General features: G+C 35.3%; 1 protein-coding gene across 1 annotated transcript in view; it reads left to right on the plus strand.

Moving 5' to 3' along the window:
- Positions 1 to 20,876, plus strand: part of LOC150107155 (peroxidasin homolog pxn-2-like) — a 41,137-nt gene extending 20,261 nt beyond the window's left edge. Inside the window, exons 5-8 of the mRNA XM_090391036.1 lie at positions 8,005 to 8,204; positions 13,748 to 13,923; positions 17,879 to 17,975; positions 20,417 to 20,876. Coding sequence (XP_090247162.1) covers positions 8,005 to 8,204; positions 13,748 to 13,923; positions 17,879 to 17,975; positions 20,417 to 20,486 — 543 coding nt within the window. The 3' untranslated portion in view covers positions 20,487 to 20,876. The remainder of the gene's footprint in view (positions 1 to 8,004; positions 8,205 to 13,747; positions 13,924 to 17,878; positions 17,976 to 20,416) is intronic.
- The last annotated feature ends 1,893 nt before the right edge of the window (positions 20,877 to 22,769 follow it).

The following is a 22,769-nucleotide window of genomic DNA, read 5'->3' on the forward strand; positions in this document are numbered from 1 at the left end:
GGTTATTAACCTGTGTTCTCCGGAACACTTGTGTTTCGCCAACTGGTTACAAGTGTTCCGCCGGTGAAAGATGTCGCATGACAGTTCTGAGTGTAATTGGCTACTCTGAATAAAAATGTCGATGGAATTATTTCCGTTATAACAGAACAATTAATAATATTGGAAGAAAATATTTCAAGTTACTTTCCTTCCTTAAATACACACAATTATGACTGGATACGAAATCTATTTTGCACAGTTAATTGTGAATTGTGAGTTGTGAATTTTCTCTACAAGAAGAACAATTAGTTATTACCTTGTCAACGGATCGTACTCTAAAAATGAAATTCTCTGAAGTAACTCTCGAGGAATTTTGTATTTTTGTCAAGCCGAATACTCAGCTATCCACAAGAGCACTGAAAATTTTGTTACAGTTTTCAACATCATATTTGTGTGAGCTCGGTTTCTCAATATTAACCCATAGAAAAACTAAAAAGCGTGAAACAAAGAGATGAGAAAAGCTATGTCACATATTAGACCTAATATTGCTGAAATCTGCAAAAGCCGACAAGCTGAAGTATCGCATAAAATAAATTCCATGTTTATAAAAGTCAAGTCCATGCATATTTTTATTGTTAGTTTTATGACCCTAATGTTTTTGGTGTTCCTCAAAATTTTCTTATAATCAAAAGTGTTCCGTGAATTTGAAAAGGTTAAGAACCACTGATTTATAGTAATATTTCAATGATTATTAACTTTTTCTTCCTCCTCCTGCGAAACAAAAGCAATAGTTCGGTGCACGAACATTGAAACTACACTGTGTTGTTTCACTACACGATCAAGAAACACACACACACACAGTGTTACAGGTTCTCTCTGTCTCATTTGTATGTATGTGAAAATAATATATAAAAGTTGAAATTTTCATTTATTTATTTTGAAATAAAATAAAAGATTTTTTTAAAATGTAATACATAAAAATCATACTCTGTTCTTTATTCATTTTTAATTTTTAACTTTACCGTATATGTTTTTCTAATTATAACACAATCTATTCCACCATCTTAGAAATTTTTAACTATCTTTCACTTTTTTTTATATTTTATTTTATTTCATTTATTTTTTATTTTTTGAATGACTGTATTAATGATGGTATTATCGTAAATATATAGTTCATTTGGTTCTTTAGAAATGGACATTTTTAATCGATCTAATTTCTTGATAAATTGCTCTCTTGTTTGATCCATTCAAGTTTTGTTTCAGGCTTGTTTCATTTCCCCCCTCCCTTCCCCCCACCCAAATAAAAACGCGTTAGGTGCTTCCCAAACGACGGGAATTTTTTTTACCCTTCTATTCAACCTTCTAATAAATAAAAGTTTGAATTAGAAGATTGAATCATCACTCAGTCTTTAAGGTAAGAAAAGTTCTTTTTAAAGTTCTCCCTCCTTCCCCGTTCCCCCCTCTCTCTTTCTCTCCTGTCTTAAATCAGATCATTCGTAAATTACAGTTCATTTGATGTTGAGAATTTTCCTTATTGCTTATAACACATCACTGCTGTTTGTATACATTTCAGAATATATGAATTATTAAATAATTAACCTAACTTTTTAAAAGAGCTTCCTTGCTTAACTTTGATGATTTAAGAGCATCTCTCTCTCTCTCTCTCTCTCTCTCTCTCTCTCTCTCTCTCTCTCTCTAACTTACCCTTTTGAAAATAAAAAGACAAAAGGGGAAAATCAATAGAGAAAAGAACTGAGTTTCTCTGCTCACCATCTAAAGGAACTTATTCCAGTTTTTCTTTTTCTTTTAAACCAGCCAGCCATCGTTGGTGCAGGAAAATAGAACTTTGCCACTAGAAGAAACTTGGGTCTCTAATCTTACAATTCAGAAAAACAACCCGTAGCACTCATATGACTTACGTAATAATACGGCATTAGAAACACGAGATGGGGGCTGTTGTCTGCCGTATCCTCTTGTCGCTTTTTTTTTTTTTTTTAATTTTCTCTGCGTATTCTAGTGAATGCGTAGTCTTCCAACTATGAAAAGTGAAAACTCTTCTAACTGATTTCCAAGGAGTAGACTAGAGTACCGCCCGCTCCCTTTGGAGAGTCAAAAGGCATCTAGAATTTTGTGTTTCTTGTGCTTTTCTAGGCTTGTTGAAAACTGTCTTTGGTTTATTGATTTTCATTCACATGAAATGTCTATAACGTGCATGAATTATGCAAAGCTTGTCTGCAATTTTGATTTAAAGAATATATTAAAAAAATAGCATAACATCGGAGGAAAACGACTACAGCATCATCAGTGATTAAGAAGTTGCCTCTCAAGTAATATTTGCACTAATCCATTGAGAAACAGCAAAAATTCAACACAGAAATTTTTAATATAGCTTTTCACTGTTTTAATCTCAGCTTATAGTTCATCAAAAAAAAAAAAAAAAAAAAAGATGGGTGAGGAAACCAAGAAGTTTTATTTGCTTTGCTTCCCTTCCCCGGTGTTTGATTCCCTTTCCATTGCATTTTTTTTTTGTTTATTCTTTTACCTTAAGTTATACGCAAGATATCTGTTGTGTTGTAGCACATAACTAGTGGCATTATGCCTTTTATGAATCACGAATACATTAATGTTGTTGTAAACTTGTGTTAAGTTATGTTAAGGTGCCAGGCAAAACTTTACAACCTAATTCATATCACTGAAGTTATTCTTTCTTAAGACTAAAATTATAGATATGTATCGAGTTTAATAATTCAGACTACTGCGTTCAGTGGATATTATTATTATTACTACGTGACATCCCAAAGAAATCCAAGGACCTATTGCAGAGGATAAGGATAATCTACTCCACACAATCTGCTGTCTCTACTACTCGATCCTCCATCTATACTAGAGTACCGCCGAAATCTATCAACTACACAGAATGCCATCTACTACCATTTATAATACGCTGGTGTCCAAAAGCTAAAGATTAACTACATTTTCACTTGTATGTGAGAAAGTTTTCATGACTACAGAGAAACGTAGGCATAAATTTATCGCCAGCATACTAATAAATTATATTACACAAAAATGTATTATAAATTTCGTGAAAATTAAATTGAAATACGTTTTTGGCAAAAGATAAAAATTTCCTAAGGACATAGTTAAGGAATTAATGTACAGTGCTTACAGAAAACTATGCGGAGAGAGATATTTTAGTATAAAATATGTCCACCCCAACTGCAATGTACCTCTCCAACGTTGTATCATGCTTAGCATTAAGTGATTCAAGAGTTCTTGAGGCAAACTGGCTCACTCGTCTTTCAGAGTAAGGATAAGGCATCCTTTGTTTTCTGGAGTGGAATTTAGAGCAGCAATGTGTCTCCATATTGCCTCCCAAACGTGTTCTATGGGGTTGAGATTTGGGGAGTGTGGTGGCCACTCGATTCGATTAATATCCTTGGTCTCCAGAAGTATATCCATGCTCGTGTACGATGTGGTGTGGCATTGTCAGGGACACTCCAAGAGTATTGCCGCCCGGGTGCAAACTTTTATCGGTCGCCCCTTTAAAAAATAACTAAAAGAAATTCCATGTAGCATTTACTACAATAAATAGAATAACAATTTATGCTAACCAAAAGTTACATGCCTTATTTATTAAAAACACAGAATACATAGTTTCGTATAGTTATTTTTAACATTTTTGTTAAAAATGTTAAACATTTTTAACATGTGAATCATCAAATGTTAAATTTTTTTTAACATTTGATGACTTTGAGTCTATTCTGTGTCATTGTACTGCGGAGATGATTTTTTTATAATTTTCAGTTTTGAAAAGGATCTTTCGCCAGTTGCAACAGTCACAGGTATTGTTAAATAAATTCTTAGTGTTATTGACAAATTGGGGAAAACACTAATAAGATCATTCGAAAATATATACTCAGGTACCGAAAATGCGTTCATATTCGGATTAAGATAGATTAAAATATTTTCTATTTCCTCGCATAATTCCAAGGAGTTTATATCAGAATCTTTACCATCTGTCAATTTTATCTCCAAATCTACAATATTTTAATTTTTCTTTTTTCTCCATTGGTTTTAATAAATCAATGTCATTTAAAAATTCAAAAACATCGTTATGTTCTTTCAATAATGTAAATCTTTCATCAAGTTTTGAAATAGCTATATCAATTATAACTAAATAAAAATTGACTTTGAAATTTTGTTCTTGCGATTCAATAACTTCATCTTCACTTTCATACGAGAATAATCTTTTTGTTTTCCAAGGTCTGACTATTGGCATACAAGGAAAAATTCGATCACAATCAACTGTATTTGCAATTTCGGTTGCTTCCCCTAACATATTTTTGAATGCCTCATCTGTTCCACAATCCTTTAAATAATTTTTTAGATCTATCAACATTTTCATTATTGTAGACAAAATGACGTCCGGTTTTTGCATCAAATTACTTATGACATTCATTTTCGATAAGATTTGGTGCCATATAACAAGAGAACATATGAATTTGAAACATGTAAATTTTAATAATAATGATTCAGCTTCGTTCCTTGTGTCGCTATCTCTTGATATAAAATGTATAAAGCGTCGTATATTATTTCTAAATTATACTTTAAAGCTTTTACAGCGTCTATGCGACTTGACCATCTCGTATCAAAAACTGTTTTAACAGTAAAACTTGGGCGTTCCTCTTTTAAAATTTTCCAACGATAGGCTGATTTAGAAAAAAAAAAAATTATATATTTCCTGAATTAATGAAAAAAAAATTGCTATTTTACGCGGAACACTTGCAGCGTCATTTACAACTAGATTAAGCGTATGAGCGGCATATGGTATGTAAAACGCTCTCGGGTTCATATCTAATATTCTCTTTTGGAGACCCTGATTTTTGCCTTTCATGTTTGCCCCGTTATCATATGCTTGAGCACGTAAATCGTAAAGATTTATAAGTTATTTTTTGATTGCAAAAAATCTACAACAAAATTTGTCAAACCTTCGCCTGTTGAGTTTGTAATTGAATAAAATCCTAAAAAGTGTTCTCTGATTTCTATTTTCTTGTTGTCATTATCGAGGTAAAAAAATCTTACAACAGTACTTAATTGATTTTCGTGAGTTGAGTCTGTAGTGGTGTCTAAAATGATAACGTAATATTCATTTAATTTTAGCATTTTAACAGTATTAGATTTTATTTTTTCTCCTATTATTGAAATTATTTCATTTTGCATTTTTTTCGCCTAAATAATGTGGCATTTTGTTCTTATCGGTTTGTATTCGACTTATATGATCTGCCATTACATAATCTAATTTTGCTACAATTTCTATTAATTTTTAAAAAATTACCGTTGCTATCTTCAAAAAGTTACCTCTGAAAGCTAAATTTTGTCCTGCTAAAAATGTAACTGTATAAATAATCCTTTCTATTACCGATTTCCAACGATTAATTTTTATTTTATTAATTGTTCATTTACCGCATCTATTATATTATTATTTATAAATGACTTTTTTAAATCGATCCATGACTTGTAACGTTTGATATGCGCTTCACTTTTTTCATAGCGCACTAATGTTCTCGATAAATGTTGCCAATCGCAATAACCAGTTGCATCATTGAACGCATTAATTTTATCGTTAAAAGTTTACAAGGAAACCAATATACTGAATTTTTGCATTTAGAATACAATAACCAATTTCTGTGTATCTTTTCGTTATTACTTAATCGTTTATAGTAATAATCTGCTGAAAATGATCTTTTTTTTTTTTTTTCATCTTTTGAAAAATCAATATCATATATTTGTTTTGGTCCAACATCTATTAGAATTATTTGGAGATTATCTGTTATTTTTAAAGGCCACTTTCCTGGATCATCAAAATCATGCTCAAGGATAGAATTGATAAGAGAGTTTTCAGTTGTTATATTTGTATTGCACACGCTTTTGTCACCTGTTTCTTCCGGTGAACCGAGTGAGCTGTTGAGAGCTTCAGAAGTGAAAGATGAATTTTCTAAGCATCGTTTTTTAGCAGCTATAGAATCTTCGGTTAAATGTATGGCAGAAGAAGAAGAATCTTCAAAATTTTCTCGAGCAACTGAAGATTTGTCTGTACATGAAGATGCAAAATAATTGGAAATAGGAGTTGTAAATTTTTTTTTACATTTTCTTCTTTCTGTGCTCTTCGTTTTCTGTATTCTGCTCCAGAAAATCTTTTTCTTCCGTCTGACATCTAAAAGTAAGGCTTGTTATAATATTATATTAGTTAAATTTTACGATGTAGACTATACCAAGAAATGAATATTATTACTATTAACGATTATACTGCATTGTATAATCCAAATTAGATATTAGCTACATAAAATAAATATTTGATATTTGTTTCTGGCCGCCCTATCAATGTTGTCGCCCGGATGCGGTGCACCCTTAGCACCCTCGGGTTGGCGCGGCCCTGGGCATTTTCATCCATAAAAATGAATTCTTCGCCTACAGCACCACGGAACAATCGAACATGACGTTGAAGAACTTCGTTGCAATATGGTTCACCAGTCATAGTATCTTTTTGCAGCACTTGTAGCTCGGTGTGTCCATTAAGCATAATGCCTCCCCACATCATAACCGTATCTATTTCTTTCAAGAACATTCTAGCGATGGTAAGCGATGCCACTTACACGACAGATCAAGTGTCGTCTAGAATCGGAGGAAAGACTGAAATGACTCGCATCTGTAAAGCGTGCATTAGCCCTTTGGTGTCTTGTCCAATTTTTATGGATATAACACCACTGAAAACGTGCTCTACGATGACTTGTGGATAAAGGGAAGCAGACTACAGGTCTTTTGGTGTATAGTCCCACTTGTCGCTGACGTCTTGCTATAGTTTGTCAAGAAATCCGCGTAACTGTGCTTGAACGGAGCCGACTTGCAAGCTGACCTGCATTGGTGCATCGATTACGTTTTTGATGTTATAACCAAAAATTTGTCTTGATGCTCCGTTTTGAGGAGGGTGGCGACCTCTTGGCAAACGTTTGGAACACATTTGGTTTGAAACACTGTCCAAAGCCTGGATGCAACGTCATGTGAGATTCCAAATTCTCTGGCAGTAGCGCAGCCTTTTGTGTTTTATCCTAAATGCTATCACGTGACCCCTTTGAGCGCGATTAGAAAATTTGAATGTGTATCCGCTTTCTACTCGAAATCATCAGTAATTCTGCGGGCCTTCTTCAAGCTTTCCAATAATTCTTTCCCGTGTGATATCATCTAAATTATGTCTTTGAAACCTCACAAGACATCCAAGTTTGCAACTTTATTTCTTCACGAAAATAGCTCCCTTCAAACACAATTTGCTTACTTTTGTGTTTTATCCTGATTACTACCAACCCCTATGAGCGCTATTCGAAAATTTGAATGTGTATCCGCTTTCTAATCGAAATCATCAGTAATGCAAATTCCCATAAGCTGATTCGCCTGAATTTTCAGCTGTAATCTTCAGAAATGGTACTCGTCCTTAGGCTTTGGATACCAGTGTACATTTCGATGCGAGTTCTCGCCGATCACGCGTTATCGCGTGGACGTCGCTATCAAATAAAAAAATTTGGCTACCACACGAAATTCCAATTTTCAGCTTGGCAATGAAGAACTTCAACACGGACTGTAGCTACAGTTCAAAACTAATTGAATTTATAATAGTCGTTAGTGATACGATGTTTCTTATAGTGTTTATTTGCTTTCTATGTTCCCACGCCTGAAGAAGTCGGACAATCCGATGAAACATGTTGCGTTTTGAATAAATTTAATTGTTATTCTAGTCTCGGTTATAGTCAGTATATATAAATATGAACATATCCCAATACCGAGTTAATACTGCAAATTGATATATATATATATATATATATATATATATATGTATGTATGCCAATCAGATACTATAGTTTCATATGAATAAAAATGTAACTATGAAAGTAATTGACTTTAGTAATAACTATACAAATAAAGATTTTTTTAAAAAATTGAAATTAAAACTTTTATATCACTTTTTTTGTTCAGGTTACAGAACATTTGTTTTCATCTAGAAATGGATTTGGTTTGGACTTGTTGGCAATTAATATACAGCGAGGTCGAGATCACGGAATCCCACCGTACAATGATTGGAGGGTGACATGTGGACTTCCTCGTGCTCGAAACTACGAAGACCTGAAAGATTACATGACCGATGAGGTAGTACAACGACTAGAATATGTTTATGGGTGAGTATTCTTTCATTTTTGACACTCTCTACAATGTTATTAGCGTATACAACTTTTATCACATTAGATATTTTACTAAAATAAAATTTATTCCAATACTGTTCCTAATAATATAAAAATGTAATGCATGGATGATTATTTTCTGACTTCGTGTGGACAGTACCATATATTTCGATGAGGGCTCGTTTATAAATTACATAACACTATTTTCTTAATTTTTAATCCCTTCTGTTCTCTCTTCTCCTATTCACATTTTGTCACAAAATAATCGCCTCTGAACATCTTTTCATAAAGTGAGAAAAACGATATTATTTTAATAGCTTGTTTTTAGAACAAGCTATTAAAATAGGTTCAATTAAGGGTTCAATTCTGTAGAAACCTGATATCGTCAGTGGAGATACTCTGTAAACATCAGCTCTCCTCTTGATAATTCAGACCAGAACCCTATAAAAGTCTCCTTTCCAGCAGAACGCTCTTCATCCAGCTAATTTCACCAACATGTCCTTTGGTATTACAGTTAGTTAATTATCGACATGTGACGTCATTTTGATGCCGTATACCTTATTGAATTTTAAGAGTGAATCCTTCTGCCAGGAGAAGCGGTAGTGTTGCAGATGCCCTTTCCACACAGACTTAGTAGGACAATCACAAACATTCATGTCCTGGCGTGATTCGAACCCGCAGTCTCTTGGCTGGAGAGAAGATACGCTAATTACTCGGCCAACCACGCCGGCTTTGGTATTATAATAGTGCCAAATGAATGAGATGATAATCGTTATTTATATCCTATCTATCCTTGGGGTGACTGCTGCTTTGACTCTTCAGATCTGTTTTGAAATACTTATTAAAAAACCGCGGTATAGATAGTGGTCTGTACTTTTGCGGTGGAGTGGAGAATGAAAACTTTCACCCTGTAAGAATTACTGCTATTATTTGGATTGCACAAGGGTTGTGGATCTTGAGGGAAAACAGTAGCCAGACCAAGGATAGAAATCATATAAGTCATAATGATCATCCCATTTGGCACTATTATAATGTCAAAGACACGATAGTGAAAGTGGCTTGATGAAGATCGTTCTGCTGGAAAGCAGTTCAAGTAAATAACTGTCATATCGTAAGAATGGCTTGAAACCAGAACTCCTGCATCTTGTTCAGCCTAGAGCCGCATGCAGCGGCTGCAAAAAAGACCATCAGCCAATCCAATTCGGACTTTGCAAGGGCTATGTGCTACAAATTTGCTGCTGATCAAATGGTATTAGAGCCTTCTGGTCCCATCGCAAACGCTATATATACTGTATATAGGATGCAACTTCTTCCTGTCTTTGCGTCTATCACTTTTACATTCAGATGGTTCCATTGTAACATCACCCAAAGATAAAACTGACCCCCTGGTATTTCTCCTTCAACTCCCATATCGATGATCGAGGATTGCTAAAATTATAAAGAATTACCCCCACCATTACCATAATTGCACACTGCATGTCTTCATTCTTCTTCTTCTGTCAAAAATACATTAGAAGAATCCTGAATAGCTTGGTTATCAACAAGGCTTCTCGCCCCCGATGGTATACTTGAAATTGTATTTAAAGCGTCCTATATCGCATTTATAGTCTCCCATGTCGCATTTATGGCCTCTCATCTGACATATATACTCTTCAGTATGAAAACTAGCTTATTTCAAACCAATCCCAAAGAGAAGAGATAAAAGCCAGCCATCCAACTATTGCCACGTTCCACTCATGTCACTTCTATCAAAAATAATGAAATAAGTCAACTACATCATCAAGAAGTCCACCAGTTAGTCAGTGATCACCAGTATAGATTCTTCCACTCTCAGTTAATAGCAGATTTCCTTTTATTTCCGAAAGCAGCTTGTTACGATAAAAAAAAAAAAGTTCTGCTTTCCCCTTATGGAGGAATCAAAAGGCGTTAGATGATTTTTTTTTATATTTTATAAAATGTATTAAAAATAAATCTGCTAACATTTTTAATTCCCCAAATGAAGTAGGCGAGGCCATTTAGCTCTAACTTTTGGAAATTGTGCAGCTGATCTCCATAGTCACACATAGGTCGGTCAAAGATTATTAGCAATTTTAATTGGAAATAATCTTTGACCCTAACCCTAATACTATATATTATTATCTGAAATAGTGTGAGTTCTACAGTCGTTTTTCTTGAGTATCAGTTATTTAGTGATAAAATTATTATTATTATTATTATTATTATTATTATTATTATTATTATTATTATTATTATTATTATAAAAAACCTCCATGGAGTCAAAGACTCATCGTGGGAGGTCCACTGTTATTAGTATTAGTATCCAAAATTATTAGTATTTATCATTCTTAACGATAATCATATATTATAATAATATACAACATATCTGCAATTTATTTTACTGCTATATACACATATTATACGGATATTAAATAATGAATTAATGGTAATTCTGTATTTAATATTTTAGTTTATCATAGCCAGCAAAGGTTGGTCGATTGGTAGAGCCTCTGTTACTAATGGATCGCGCAAAAAGTTAAGCAAGTTTGACCGCGGTTAGTAGTTGGAAGGGATTCAATCGTTCAATGATGTTGGCATACTCTCCCTCGATGAGTCTATGGACTCCCTGGAGTTGTCACATAATAATAATAATAATAACAATAATAATATTTTATTGATCTGTCCAGGGAACTGAAAAATCATCTAGTATACTCAAAAATAATATCAAGTTCGTCATAATTTACCATAGCTGCAAGTTCATCCTGGTGATAGCATTCTACATTTTTATTTTACCTCTGGACAGTAATTCTTCCTCCCCCTTCGGCCATAATTCCTGCATTTCATGGTTGGGAGACATGGGTAATGTCTCCCAACCATGAAATGGTCAAAGACTCTGTGAGATGAATATTGCCTTTCGAATGAACATATTATAGAAAGAATCTATGGATTGGTTGGTTGCAAAATGTAACAAATGAAGAAGTGTACAGCAAAATTAACTGCAAAGAGAAGCTAATGCAGAAAAAATTCGAAGGAAACTAAAGCTTTATTATTTGGACATATCTATAGAATGGATAATAGTAGAAAGATCAAAACCTTGATGCTTCGTACAATGGACGGCATAAACAGAAGAGAATGGCCAAGGCGAGTCACTCGATCTGATGTGACCGAGTGATGTGGAAAAAGTTTGAAGGATTTGAGTCACTGGCAATAGACAGAGAGAAATGGCAAGGAATGGCGAAATAAGCATCATACACGAGCGGGAGTTAGACCCATAGGCAAAGATGACGACGACGACGATGATGATATTATCAAGAATCAAATGAAATTCCATTAAATGAACAATAAAGCCATATCCATCTAATGATGCACATTAAAAAAAAAAGTCCGTGATTGAGACCCGTATTTAACCTACCAAAGATCCTTTGGTAGGTTAGATAGTTTATTGATCCTGCAGATTCACTATGTTCATAGATTGTGTTAGAGTAACAACGCAAGGATTAAAGAGAAAAAAACACATAAAAGTGTTCTGTTTCGTAACATTTTATATCCCCCCCCTCCTTCCTTATGTCGCAAAACCTCAACTCTTGTCCTCTCTTTCTCGGAGACCGATACATAATTATTTATGAATCAGTCTGATAATGTTCGACACAATACATATGCAAATACTTGAACCTTTCTCTAAATAAATACAACAATTAATACCAAAATCAGGTTTACTTTTTTTTGTGTTTTGCTGAAACAAACAAACATGCAAACACATTTTGGAATGTCTGCAGACATATTCCAAACACAACAGGCAATGCAGCTTCAGATATTCGCATTCAAGATTCCAGCTTGCATGAATTTCAAATGCCAATATCTGAATGCTCAAAGCTGAAGCAGTTGATCGCCTAATTATACACTGAGATACTAATCGTGTTTGTCAGTCTTAATGTAGTTTCCGATTCCAGGTGTTCTGCTATGGTCAACTTTCCTTCTTTATACACTCCTAAAATTCAGGTCCCTCTTCATACTGCATAAGAAATCCGGATCGAGCTCTTCAACCGAAGTTTAAGCTATTTGTTTTTGAGGTGTTCTCTTTCTCTCCCTAAAAAAAAATCCAAGTCCCAGATCATACACCACTGGTTTCCTACACTCATGGCACTTTTTCTTAGTCACTTCTGTTCTCCAATATTTGTGACTGTTCACACTGTATATTCTCAAACTGATTTGCTTGTTTGGTTTCTCAGATTAAACACAAGAGTTTCCTGGAAGAAAGCCATTCTACAGCCATATGAGACCTGATAACGTTTTTCCCCATTAAAAAAAAAAAAAAAAACACGATTGTATCATCATCATTATTAGAAATGATCCTCCGTCATTGATTTTGACTTCCGGGGAACTATTACGAAAGAGTTTCACTTAATCGAATGAAATTTATCGATCAACTGGTTGATAGTGCTGTCCTACAACCACCTGATTCAAATTTCACTGGCATTTCCCCCATGAATACACCCACGAAAGTTTACAAACCTCTAGAACATTAACACGAGTCATTAACACGAGAAACATTAGTACATTAACACGAGTCATGTACTAATACTGTATAAGGTACTGCTATTATAGCAGTACATTATACATTACTTTCATTTTTGAAGGAGGTCTGACATAACATCTACTATTCTATAGTATATTGTCCATTATAAAATAACCCATAGAAACATGTGATGGATTATTATCCTAATTTATCACGTGATCGTTAAAAACTAAGAGGCGAGGGATTAAATCTCATCTGGATTAAAGTCTAATTTTATATCTTCAAGAATTCTTTCTGAGTATAATCAATTTTGTTTCTTAATGAAATGAAGTACGAATTTTAACGAATCGAAAATTCTGTTCCAAACAAGTGGCTGCTTTTTGCGCACGGTAAGTTGTCAGACTTTTGATCTGCATTGAGTAAAACACAGAAGGGGGGAGGATGAATAGTAAAGATGGCCAGATTGAGAGGTAAAATGAACAAATCGATAATACGTAAGGAAAGGAAGATAGGCACACCTACAGTGTCTGTGTGGTGGGATTCTAGAGACAGGCAGAGAGAGAGAGAGAGAGAGAGAGAGAGGGAGAGAGAGAATATTTAAACAAAATAAATATATTTAGTCACATTGTTTTGCAGAAATGTAAATAGAATTAAAACATTAGGTCAGTTCCCGCACTTTGCAAGATGATGAATTGAATTTTAAACTCATATCGGTTTTTTGATTTTTATATAACTCCATCAAAATTCGCAAGTGTTATTTGAAATTATAAAACTCGTGGTTGTGAATCAATTATATAAGTCTGTTATAGTATTACTCAAATTTAATCCATTTCAAATTCTCTGCCCTAAAAATAATTTTTTTTCAAATGTTCATTGTAACAGAAAGTATATTCTCTTTAATATAATTATTTTGTATTATTCAGACAGGCTGAAACTGAAAATATCTGAGAATAACGGAGAAGATTTGAGTTATACAGTATTACCCATTTTAATATAATTTTGTAGTTATGATATGACACTTTTACAGACCAGGAAATATAGATGACATAGACTTGTACGTCGGAGGAGTCTCTGAAAAACCTGTAAACGATGGCATACTTGGGCCCACTTTTACATGCATCGTATCTCGTCAATTTCAGAAGTTAAAATTTGGTGATCGATTTTGGTATGAGAATCTTTATCATGCTGGAGCATTTACTACAGGTAAGGAAAGTTCCTAATTTACTTGACCAAATTACATGCTTTAAAAGAAATGTGCAAAGAACCCCGATTGGAAAGTAAACCTTCCACATAGCAGACCGGGATATAAACGTTGTCGCTTCTCATAGACAACTCGAACATTGCAACCGCTATGTCGGCAACTAGCAGCAAAATGCTCTTATGTTTCTGATTCTCTTTTCCTCCCATTTTGAAAGTTCTTATTTTCGAATACTATTATACTGCTCTTTTAGCGGAAGTAATCGAATCGAATATAATAGATCCCAAGATGTTCCGCCCCATTTCTATTTTTATGCTATTTGCTTTACCTCATTTGCAGATATTAGATTCTATTAATTACACGTTATTAGTTAATGCAAGAAATTACATTTACTGTTTTCACACAATTTAGTGAGGTTTTTAGACATTTGATGCAATTGCTATGTAAACTGTGTTGAACACAGTTTATATAACAATTGCAAATGCCAAAAATGACATCATCTCTATTTTTATCTCTTCCTCAACACTCTGGAGGAAAAAATATCACTGTATCTATCTAGTAAGCTTCTCGAAACAATTTTTAGGTCGCAACCATATCACCCCCTCTTCCGCCTATTTATCAAACCCTACAAAGTACATTCCCTCAACCAGGCACCATAGCCCATATTCCATCAACTTTATTTATTTATTTACCATGGCTTGCTCATTCTCAACAATCCAGACGGTCAGATTGTATATACAGTAGTATAGATGTGGTCTAATTGAGTTCTTTTTCAGTGGAATGATCATCTCCTTATACACTGCTTGGAAAGGATCAATGGACATCATAATATGAGGAACAAGCAGCCATGGGGCGCACCTTTATAAGATGTAGGACCTCCTTTTACTGCAATAAATGCAACAATCCTACGGAACATACTTTCTACAAGCATACCATAGTGATCAATCGGAAGTTTGGACCATTCTTTCTGTAGGCATGTAATCATCTGATTATCCTGCCTATCTTTGCATCAGGAAATAGTTGGATGTCGCCTGTCAAATCCTTCCCAATGTCATTAATGTATAGATTGAATAACAGTGGACCAATGACTGATCCTTGTGGTACACCATTGTAATTTATTTATTTATTTATTTTTATTAAACTTTGTACTGGTTATGGGCAGTAGTACCCTTACATCACGTCCAGACATCTCATCCAGACTTGATATAGGCCTAAACCTTTACAAGTGTTTTACCCTATGCCTGTTCTAGTTATCATTGTAGTTATTCTCTGGTGGCAACGCCATGCCACCAGTGTGTCCTGTAGGACCCTCAAGGAAAGAACTTTTATATCCTTCTGCGTAAGACCAAGCTGTTTTAAGTCCTTATAGCTATCTGCGCTCCATACGCCATGTAAAGAGATGGTGGCGCTGGTAAACCTCGGAGTTGCTCCATGCTCCTCCCGTATATTACTAACTAGATCTCGGTTATTCTTATAATAGTTTACCTTATTATTATAGCTATAGGCTAGTGGGTGCTCTGTTCCCGCCACCTGGGCATCAACTACCCAAACGTCACCATCTCTTTTAATCACTAAGTCTGGCTGACGCAAATCCGCGGAGGTCCTATAATGTGGTTCCACCGCGGTCTCCTAACCTTTGTTCAGAACGAAGGACCACGGCGTCATGCCTCCCCCACGCGGACCCCATAGGTGTGGAAGCAACACTGAGCTATATGAGACAATGTCTCACTCTAGTGGCAGCCAGCCCTATAGTTTGAGTCGTCACTACCCCATCGAGCTATGCGGGCTCGAGTGGGCAGGGCATTGATCCTCTTCCTGATAAGGTCAATATACTCGAACCTAGGGAGGAGTGGGCAGGGCATTGATCCTCTTCCTGATAAGGTCAATATACTCGAACCTAGGGAGGAGTCTGGTGCCATCCCTTACCCAATCATGCTGGGGAGGCACCAGATATGACTCTTTTAAAGGAGCACCATCTACAGAACCGTGCAGCAGAGATGTCCATCTCTCGTGTTCTGCGGGTGCTGACTCAATAACGGTACCTTGATAATGGGACTAGCTTTTAGCCCGCCTAAAATCTTCTATTATTAATGGGCTATAGAAAGCCTCTCTGCAGATAGGGGAAGAAGACAGTTCTAACTTTGCGATTCTGGACACAGGCGTAAGATCAGCCATCTAAATGATGGAACTCCGTGCCCGCCGTCCTTCACCCTCGCGTGGAAATATACAGTAGGGGTTTCAGGCGGCAGTCGAAGCCATGATCTCACGGCTGAAGGGATAGCTCTGTGCATTCGGCACAGTACCGAGATATATGTCCTACCAAGCACCAACTTGTGTAGTCTCGACCTTAAGCTTCTTGTCACGACCAGAGGGGACAAGAGCTAAAGAGCAGGACTTCTCTACATTATTAGAAAGGCCTCGAATAGAGAAAAAGTCAACTGCCCTGTCAAGGAGTTCCTGCAACTTTGCCTTAGTAGAGACTACGAGAATAAGATCGTCCACAAAGGCCATAGCATTAAAGGAAGAGGCGCGTAGAGAGTAGCCTATATGGCTAGGAAGAGAATGGAGAAACTCATCTATGACGCAGTTAAAGAAAAGGGGAGATAGAGGATCACACTGGCGAACACCCCACACTGCGGGAATAGAAGTCGCATTGGACCCTGTAGTGATAGCGATGGAGCTACCCAGTATAGCTCCATAATAGGAATGAAAGGGTTCTGGACATCCAGCGATAGACAGCGCTCGAAGGAGAGCAGGAAGGGAGACGCTATCAAAGGCCTTTTTGGAGGTCCAGCGACGCCTCTATATAGGGCGTCGAAGCCTCTATATATGGCGTCGCTGGAGGTCCAGCGACGCCATATATAGAGGCTTAAGGCGACGTCGGGAATCAGAGAGAAGAGAAGAGAAGAGAAGAGAAGAGAAGAGAAGAGAAGAGAAGAGAAGAGAAGAGAAGAGAAGAAAGAAGATATATATTCTCGGCACAGCCGTCCGAAGGGACAAAAGCTCTCTGTCTATAATCATGCTGTATATGTTGCTGAAGTCGTTTAACTAAGATTTTATGATAGAGTCTAAGTATCATAGGGGAGATGGTAATAGGTCTAAAGTCTGATGTCACACGGCTTGAAGTTTCTTTCTTCGTAATGAAGATAGTTCTTGAAGCGCGTATTGCTTTGTGGTATTGTAATAAGTCTTGAAGAATCTTCAAGGGCACCTTCCGAAGCCTGACCGCAGGAAAGCCATCAGGTCCGGAGGCGGAGAATTTGAATGGAAGTGCTGCTTTGATCTCCAGGGTGGAGAGAGGCTGGTATATTTGAAGGGCAGGAATGGACTTCACTATCGTAGGTTGGTCATCATCAGAGAAGTGTGGAGGTGGAGCAAAAAAGACTCCAGAATTTAACAAAATCATCATGTAATCATCTTGCCGGTGCTTTCCCTCCACCTCTAGCCGAGGTGGAGGGAAAGCACCGGCAAGGATGGTCTTGGCACATTGCTCTCTAAATCTTGAAGACTCACATCCCTCATACCACTTTTTGATATCTGTCAGTCAGCTATCCTTTTATCAACACTAATATTTTATAATCCAATTCCATATCCTCCAATTTATGATGTGAGGTTAATAACCTGAGTTTTTTGGAACAAAACTCTACTTACTCTGATCAACTGATCAACAATGATCAACTAACTCAGAAACTGTCTAGGGAAAGCCAATATGTGAATGAATGGTATTTGTTATAATTAATCTTAAGCGCTTGTAATTTGAAAATGTTCAGTAGAGTGATCATTTTAAGTAATGATCTGGGTTATCAAAGTTGTTATTGAAGACTATACTTAACCCATTTTTTTTCATAATTTATAAAAATACTTAAAATAAAAGGACTTAAAATACTTAAAAATAAAAAAATTATAAAAATACTGTTTTCCCCCCTCTTTCATGATTTAAAAATATGAATATTTCCAAAGGTCAACTGGAGCAAATCAGACGGATCACACTTGCTGGTCTAATCTGTGCAAATACAGATCTTATAGAGATTCAGCCATGGGTTTTCATGGTAATAGAGTAAGTACGCTTTGTGATTTGTTTATATTTTTATGCGAAATTATACTATTTTGAGAGAAAACTAATTAATAATTGCAGACAGAGTTGTATAATTTAATTACTACATATTGGACTTCAAGTATCGAATATTTCATATCATAACTTGAGTTGACAATGGCAATCGTCATATAGATTCATACATTCGACCCAACGATTCTACGCATACCGACCACTGAATTAGAATGCTTTATTTAATACTGTGTTTCCGTATAGGCATGCGATTTCCAATACCGATCCTGCGCATAGTTCGGTGAGATAATGGTCGGGAAGCCTTCATTAAATGCTTTGATCAGTTGCTGCACACAGGAAGTTCTGTTTGTCCGTACAAGTCTTCGCAGACGACGACGATATCGTTTCTGACAAACTGTCTTAGGACCACAGTTACGCCTCTTAAAGAAGTAGAGGAGTGGGATATTTTTCCACTGATTAAACATCCAGGATATCTCATCTTTTGAGAAACCAGTCAGCTCTGCTGTTTTCAAAATCGTGGCTCCAGACGGGCACCCACAATAAGCCGTTTATCGAACTCCGAAAGATTGTTTATTTCACCCATTTTGATCAACACTGTTGACGATTACTGACGAACAGCATTCTTAAATCGTTGCCTAGATTACGTGATGACGTACATGACCAAGTATTTTGCATATACACTGCGTAAACGACGTTTACTTGCATCTGCATAAATGTTTCTAATTCCTTTTAGTGGAACCAGCAAGAAAAAAAAATTACCTTCAAATTCACCTTTAAGGTAGCTGCTTCCTTTTATTTCCTTAAAATTAGTCGGTAACATATCTTAAAGAAGATGAATAATTACTTGTGACATGTCTTTTCAATCGGAAATCAAAAATTAAAAAATAATCCGAAACTATGTGAGAAAATAAGAAATATCATGAGCCACATAAAAATATTTCACCAGTGCTAACAAACAAATCAAGTTTATTGACAAAATTCCGCAGAAAACTGAAGAATTCTGTGGAAAATTCCTTAAAGAATTTCTTTTTTTCTGATTGGAATAACAAAAAAGTGTATTTTTTATTAAAAATTCCTTCATGCCTACGTTTTTATTATTTGAACTAGTGACTTGCAATGTGAAACACCAAAAATTAGGTTTCTGTTCCTTTCCTAATTACATGCCCGACTGAGTGGATTGACTGAGTGCCTGTCTTCTTTCTCCCACCAACTGTTATTTCTAATTCCACTGTCTCATATTAGTTGGTCTCATATGGAGATAGCGCGGTTTTTTCTCCCAGAAACTCGGGTTTTTCGTTCCACAATCAGGGAAACTAGACCCTGAGAGAGAGAGAGAGAGAGAGAGAGAGAGAGAGAGAGAGAGAGAGAGAGAGAGAGAGAGAGAGAGAGCAGAGGAATGGATAGCCAGCTGCAGGGTGAGCAGCAACCCGTCTTGGATGAATGAGATATTGGATGGATGAATGATTAGAATTACTAAGAGTTCTACAGTAGATTTTTTTAGTATTTGAAAACAAGACTCGAATTGTCTTTTTTTTTTTTTCTGACAGTTTATCGCTAATGAAACAAGTATCATTTATACAGGACTATACAGGCATCACTATAGGTATCCCTCTATGGTTCACATTCTCTACTTAATTTTCTTTATAAATGTAAGGAAAAATAGGTGGAATATCCTTTAACTGGTTGAGGATACAAACATTTTTACACAGTTTCAAGAATGAAATTCGATAATTTCTATGAAAGAGATAGGTTTAAATATATTAGTTATGTGGTGATTATAATTCTTAATCCATATGTGTTAATTAAAGTGACTAATTAAGAATTCTTGATAGATGGAAGTAACACTGTTGCATATTATTATGTTAACATGTTCACGGATACATCTTTCTATCCTTCCGCAGCCTACCTCATATCTGGAGATAGAATGAAGGAGAGTACACAAATTTCTCTCGTGATATAGAGATGGACAAACACAATTCTTATCAATAGCCTGGCGATCCTCAGATCAGCAACAAAATGATGCTGCTTCTGTACTCTCAGTGACAATCGTTTTAAAATACGAGTTGACTATTTGTGTTGTAATTAAAACAAAAAAGTCTCTCTTCTAAATCTAATCAACGTATCTAGTAAAGAGTTTTGATAATTTTTGATTTGTTGATTTTTAGTAGAATTATTACTGACACAATTCCTTAAACAATGCCTTTCCAGAATTTTATACATCAAACATAGTTTTTTATTAGAACAAATCTGATGTGCCAAAATCATGCAAACATAATTTCTATGTTTGTTTTTATTTTAAAATAATTAATATTTTAAAGGGGTTATTTAAGCTATTGTTAATTTATTCAAGGTGTTATTTTTTTAATTATTGATATATTAATTTTATTTTATAATGATTTGTTCGTGTAAAGCAGTCTGTCTTTTTCTTTCAGACACCACAATCTACCTCGTTCTTGTGAAGAGGTAATCCGGATGACTTCAATAAATGTATCATACTGGTGACAATTTAGATATTCTCATAACCAGCAATCGAAATGGAGATATATATTACGCATATATTTCCAATTTAATTGATTATGGTTATGCGTAATTTATATCTAACTCCTGAGTGCATTTTTTTAAATGATTATTGTTTAGTTCTGTGGGAAGCTTAGAATTGTAACGTATACGAGGTGTAATCAAAAATTTTTCGGATTGGATTTTTCATGGACAAGTTAAAGAAACGTGTTCATGAAAACACAACATACCGATCTTATGGCCTTAGTTGCTACTAGCGTAATTCCAAACAAGCAATAACAACAGCAGCAAAAATTGCAAAACACGCAACATATTTCTAGTTCTGAATGAATTAGCTCTCGGCATTATCCATAACTTGAAAATACACGCACATGTCAAATGACCAAAAGATTTTCCTCTACATACATCTAACGGAGAAGCTTTGTACTAACTTCAACGTATCAACTTCATTCCGGAAAGAGTTTTTTTTATTTTTTTTTATTATGATCCCGCCTCTTAAAATTGTACTTTTTGGAGTTTTAAAATAAACATTCTGTGTTTGATCTGTTATATAAAAAAAAATTGAACTCTGTTATTACAGCACTTGTTTTCTAGATCATGTTAATAATTATTGCTTATTCCTTGTCGAACCCATTGAATGTTGTTTTGTACATCTAAGGCAAATAAAAAATTTTATTGGATGTTCAACAAACATGTCATTTTCTTCGAGGAGAGGGGAAATGACAATCATGGTTAATAATGATTTTATCCTCTCCAGTTCTCTTTTCCTTAGTCATATATATATATATATATATATATATATATATATATATATATATATATATATATATATATATATATATATATATATATATATATATACAGTATATATATATATATATATATATATAAGAATTTAAATGACTCTATACCGAGAAAGAAAAGTTTAATGTTAAGATACGACTAGTTTCGTTGAAACTTCAACTTCAGGTATCACAGGCAAAGAATTAAATAAAAAATAACAGAGACATGATAAAATACATTAACAGATCTAGTATAAAACACAAGTGCATTTAAAAACACGAATGCGTGCTTGAGTTCCAAATGAAGTTGACTATGTGCGTGAGCTGACACGAGTGCGCCAGTATTGGACAGTGGCAATGTGTGCATCAGAAATATTGTAGCTAAGGCTGTTATTAATATGAGATGAATCAAGCGATATTTCTCTAGATTCAATTATTCTTCTTTTAAGTTCATCATAGCACACATAGATATTAGAAGTTTGTGGCCAATCTACGAGGTGTTGGCGGCCTTCATCCGAGTTGATAGAGAAGAGAACGTGACTAGAGAGAGCGCTGGCCCTGGTTCTGTTGTAGGAAATGTCTCTTTGGTGTTCTTCCATGCGTAAAAGGATGTTTTATACTAGATCTGTTAATGTATTTTATCATGTCTCTGTTATTTTTTATTTAATTCTTTGCCTGTGATACCTAAAGAAGTTGAATTTTCAACGAAACTAGTCGTATCTTAACATTAAACTTTTCTTTCTCGGTATAGAGTCATTTAAATTCTTTTACACACACACACACACACACACACACACACACACACACACACACACACACACACACACACACACACACACACACACACACACACACACACACACACACACACACACACACACACACACACACACACACACACACACACACACATAAATAACATATATATAAATGTGATTTGTTGGGTTCCAAGAAAAGGCATCGAAAATCAATTCATTTGAAAAGTAATTAATCGGTGAGGTCCTCAAACAGGACCGATTCTACCGACGATGCAACACGTGCATTTGCACAGGGCGACAAGATTTTTTTGGGGGGTGGGGGAGCCAAATTCGCATAAACTATACGAAAAATAAGGGGGAAAGGGCGGCAAAATATGCTACTGCACAGGTTGGTAAAATTCCTAGGGGCGGCACATTTGAGCCGTCTCTCTTCACTGCGTACCCAATTAGTGATAGCCTTGGACCATCTGTCTCTGATTGGGTACCAGTGAGATTGAACTGCCCACTCAGTCTCCAAAAGTTAGATAGGGCTAAATGGCCTCGCCTACTCCCGTATACGGGAATAAAAAGGCGTTAGCTGATTTTATTATTATTATTATTATTATTATTATTATTATTATTATTATTATTATTATTATTATTATTATTATTATTATTATTTTAACGGTGTCTCCATGGAGTCAAAAGACTCATCGCAGGAGACTCGACATTGACACACTAACCATTAT

The sequence above is a fragment of the Typopeltis vanoorti genome, chromosome 4 (genome assembly GCF_054136105.1).
Source record: "Typopeltis vanoorti isolate ZY-2024b chromosome 4, IOZ_Tvanoo_1.0, whole genome shotgun sequence".
Lineage (NCBI taxonomy): Eukaryota > Metazoa > Arthropoda > Arachnida > Uropygi > Thelyphonidae > Typopeltis > Typopeltis vanoorti.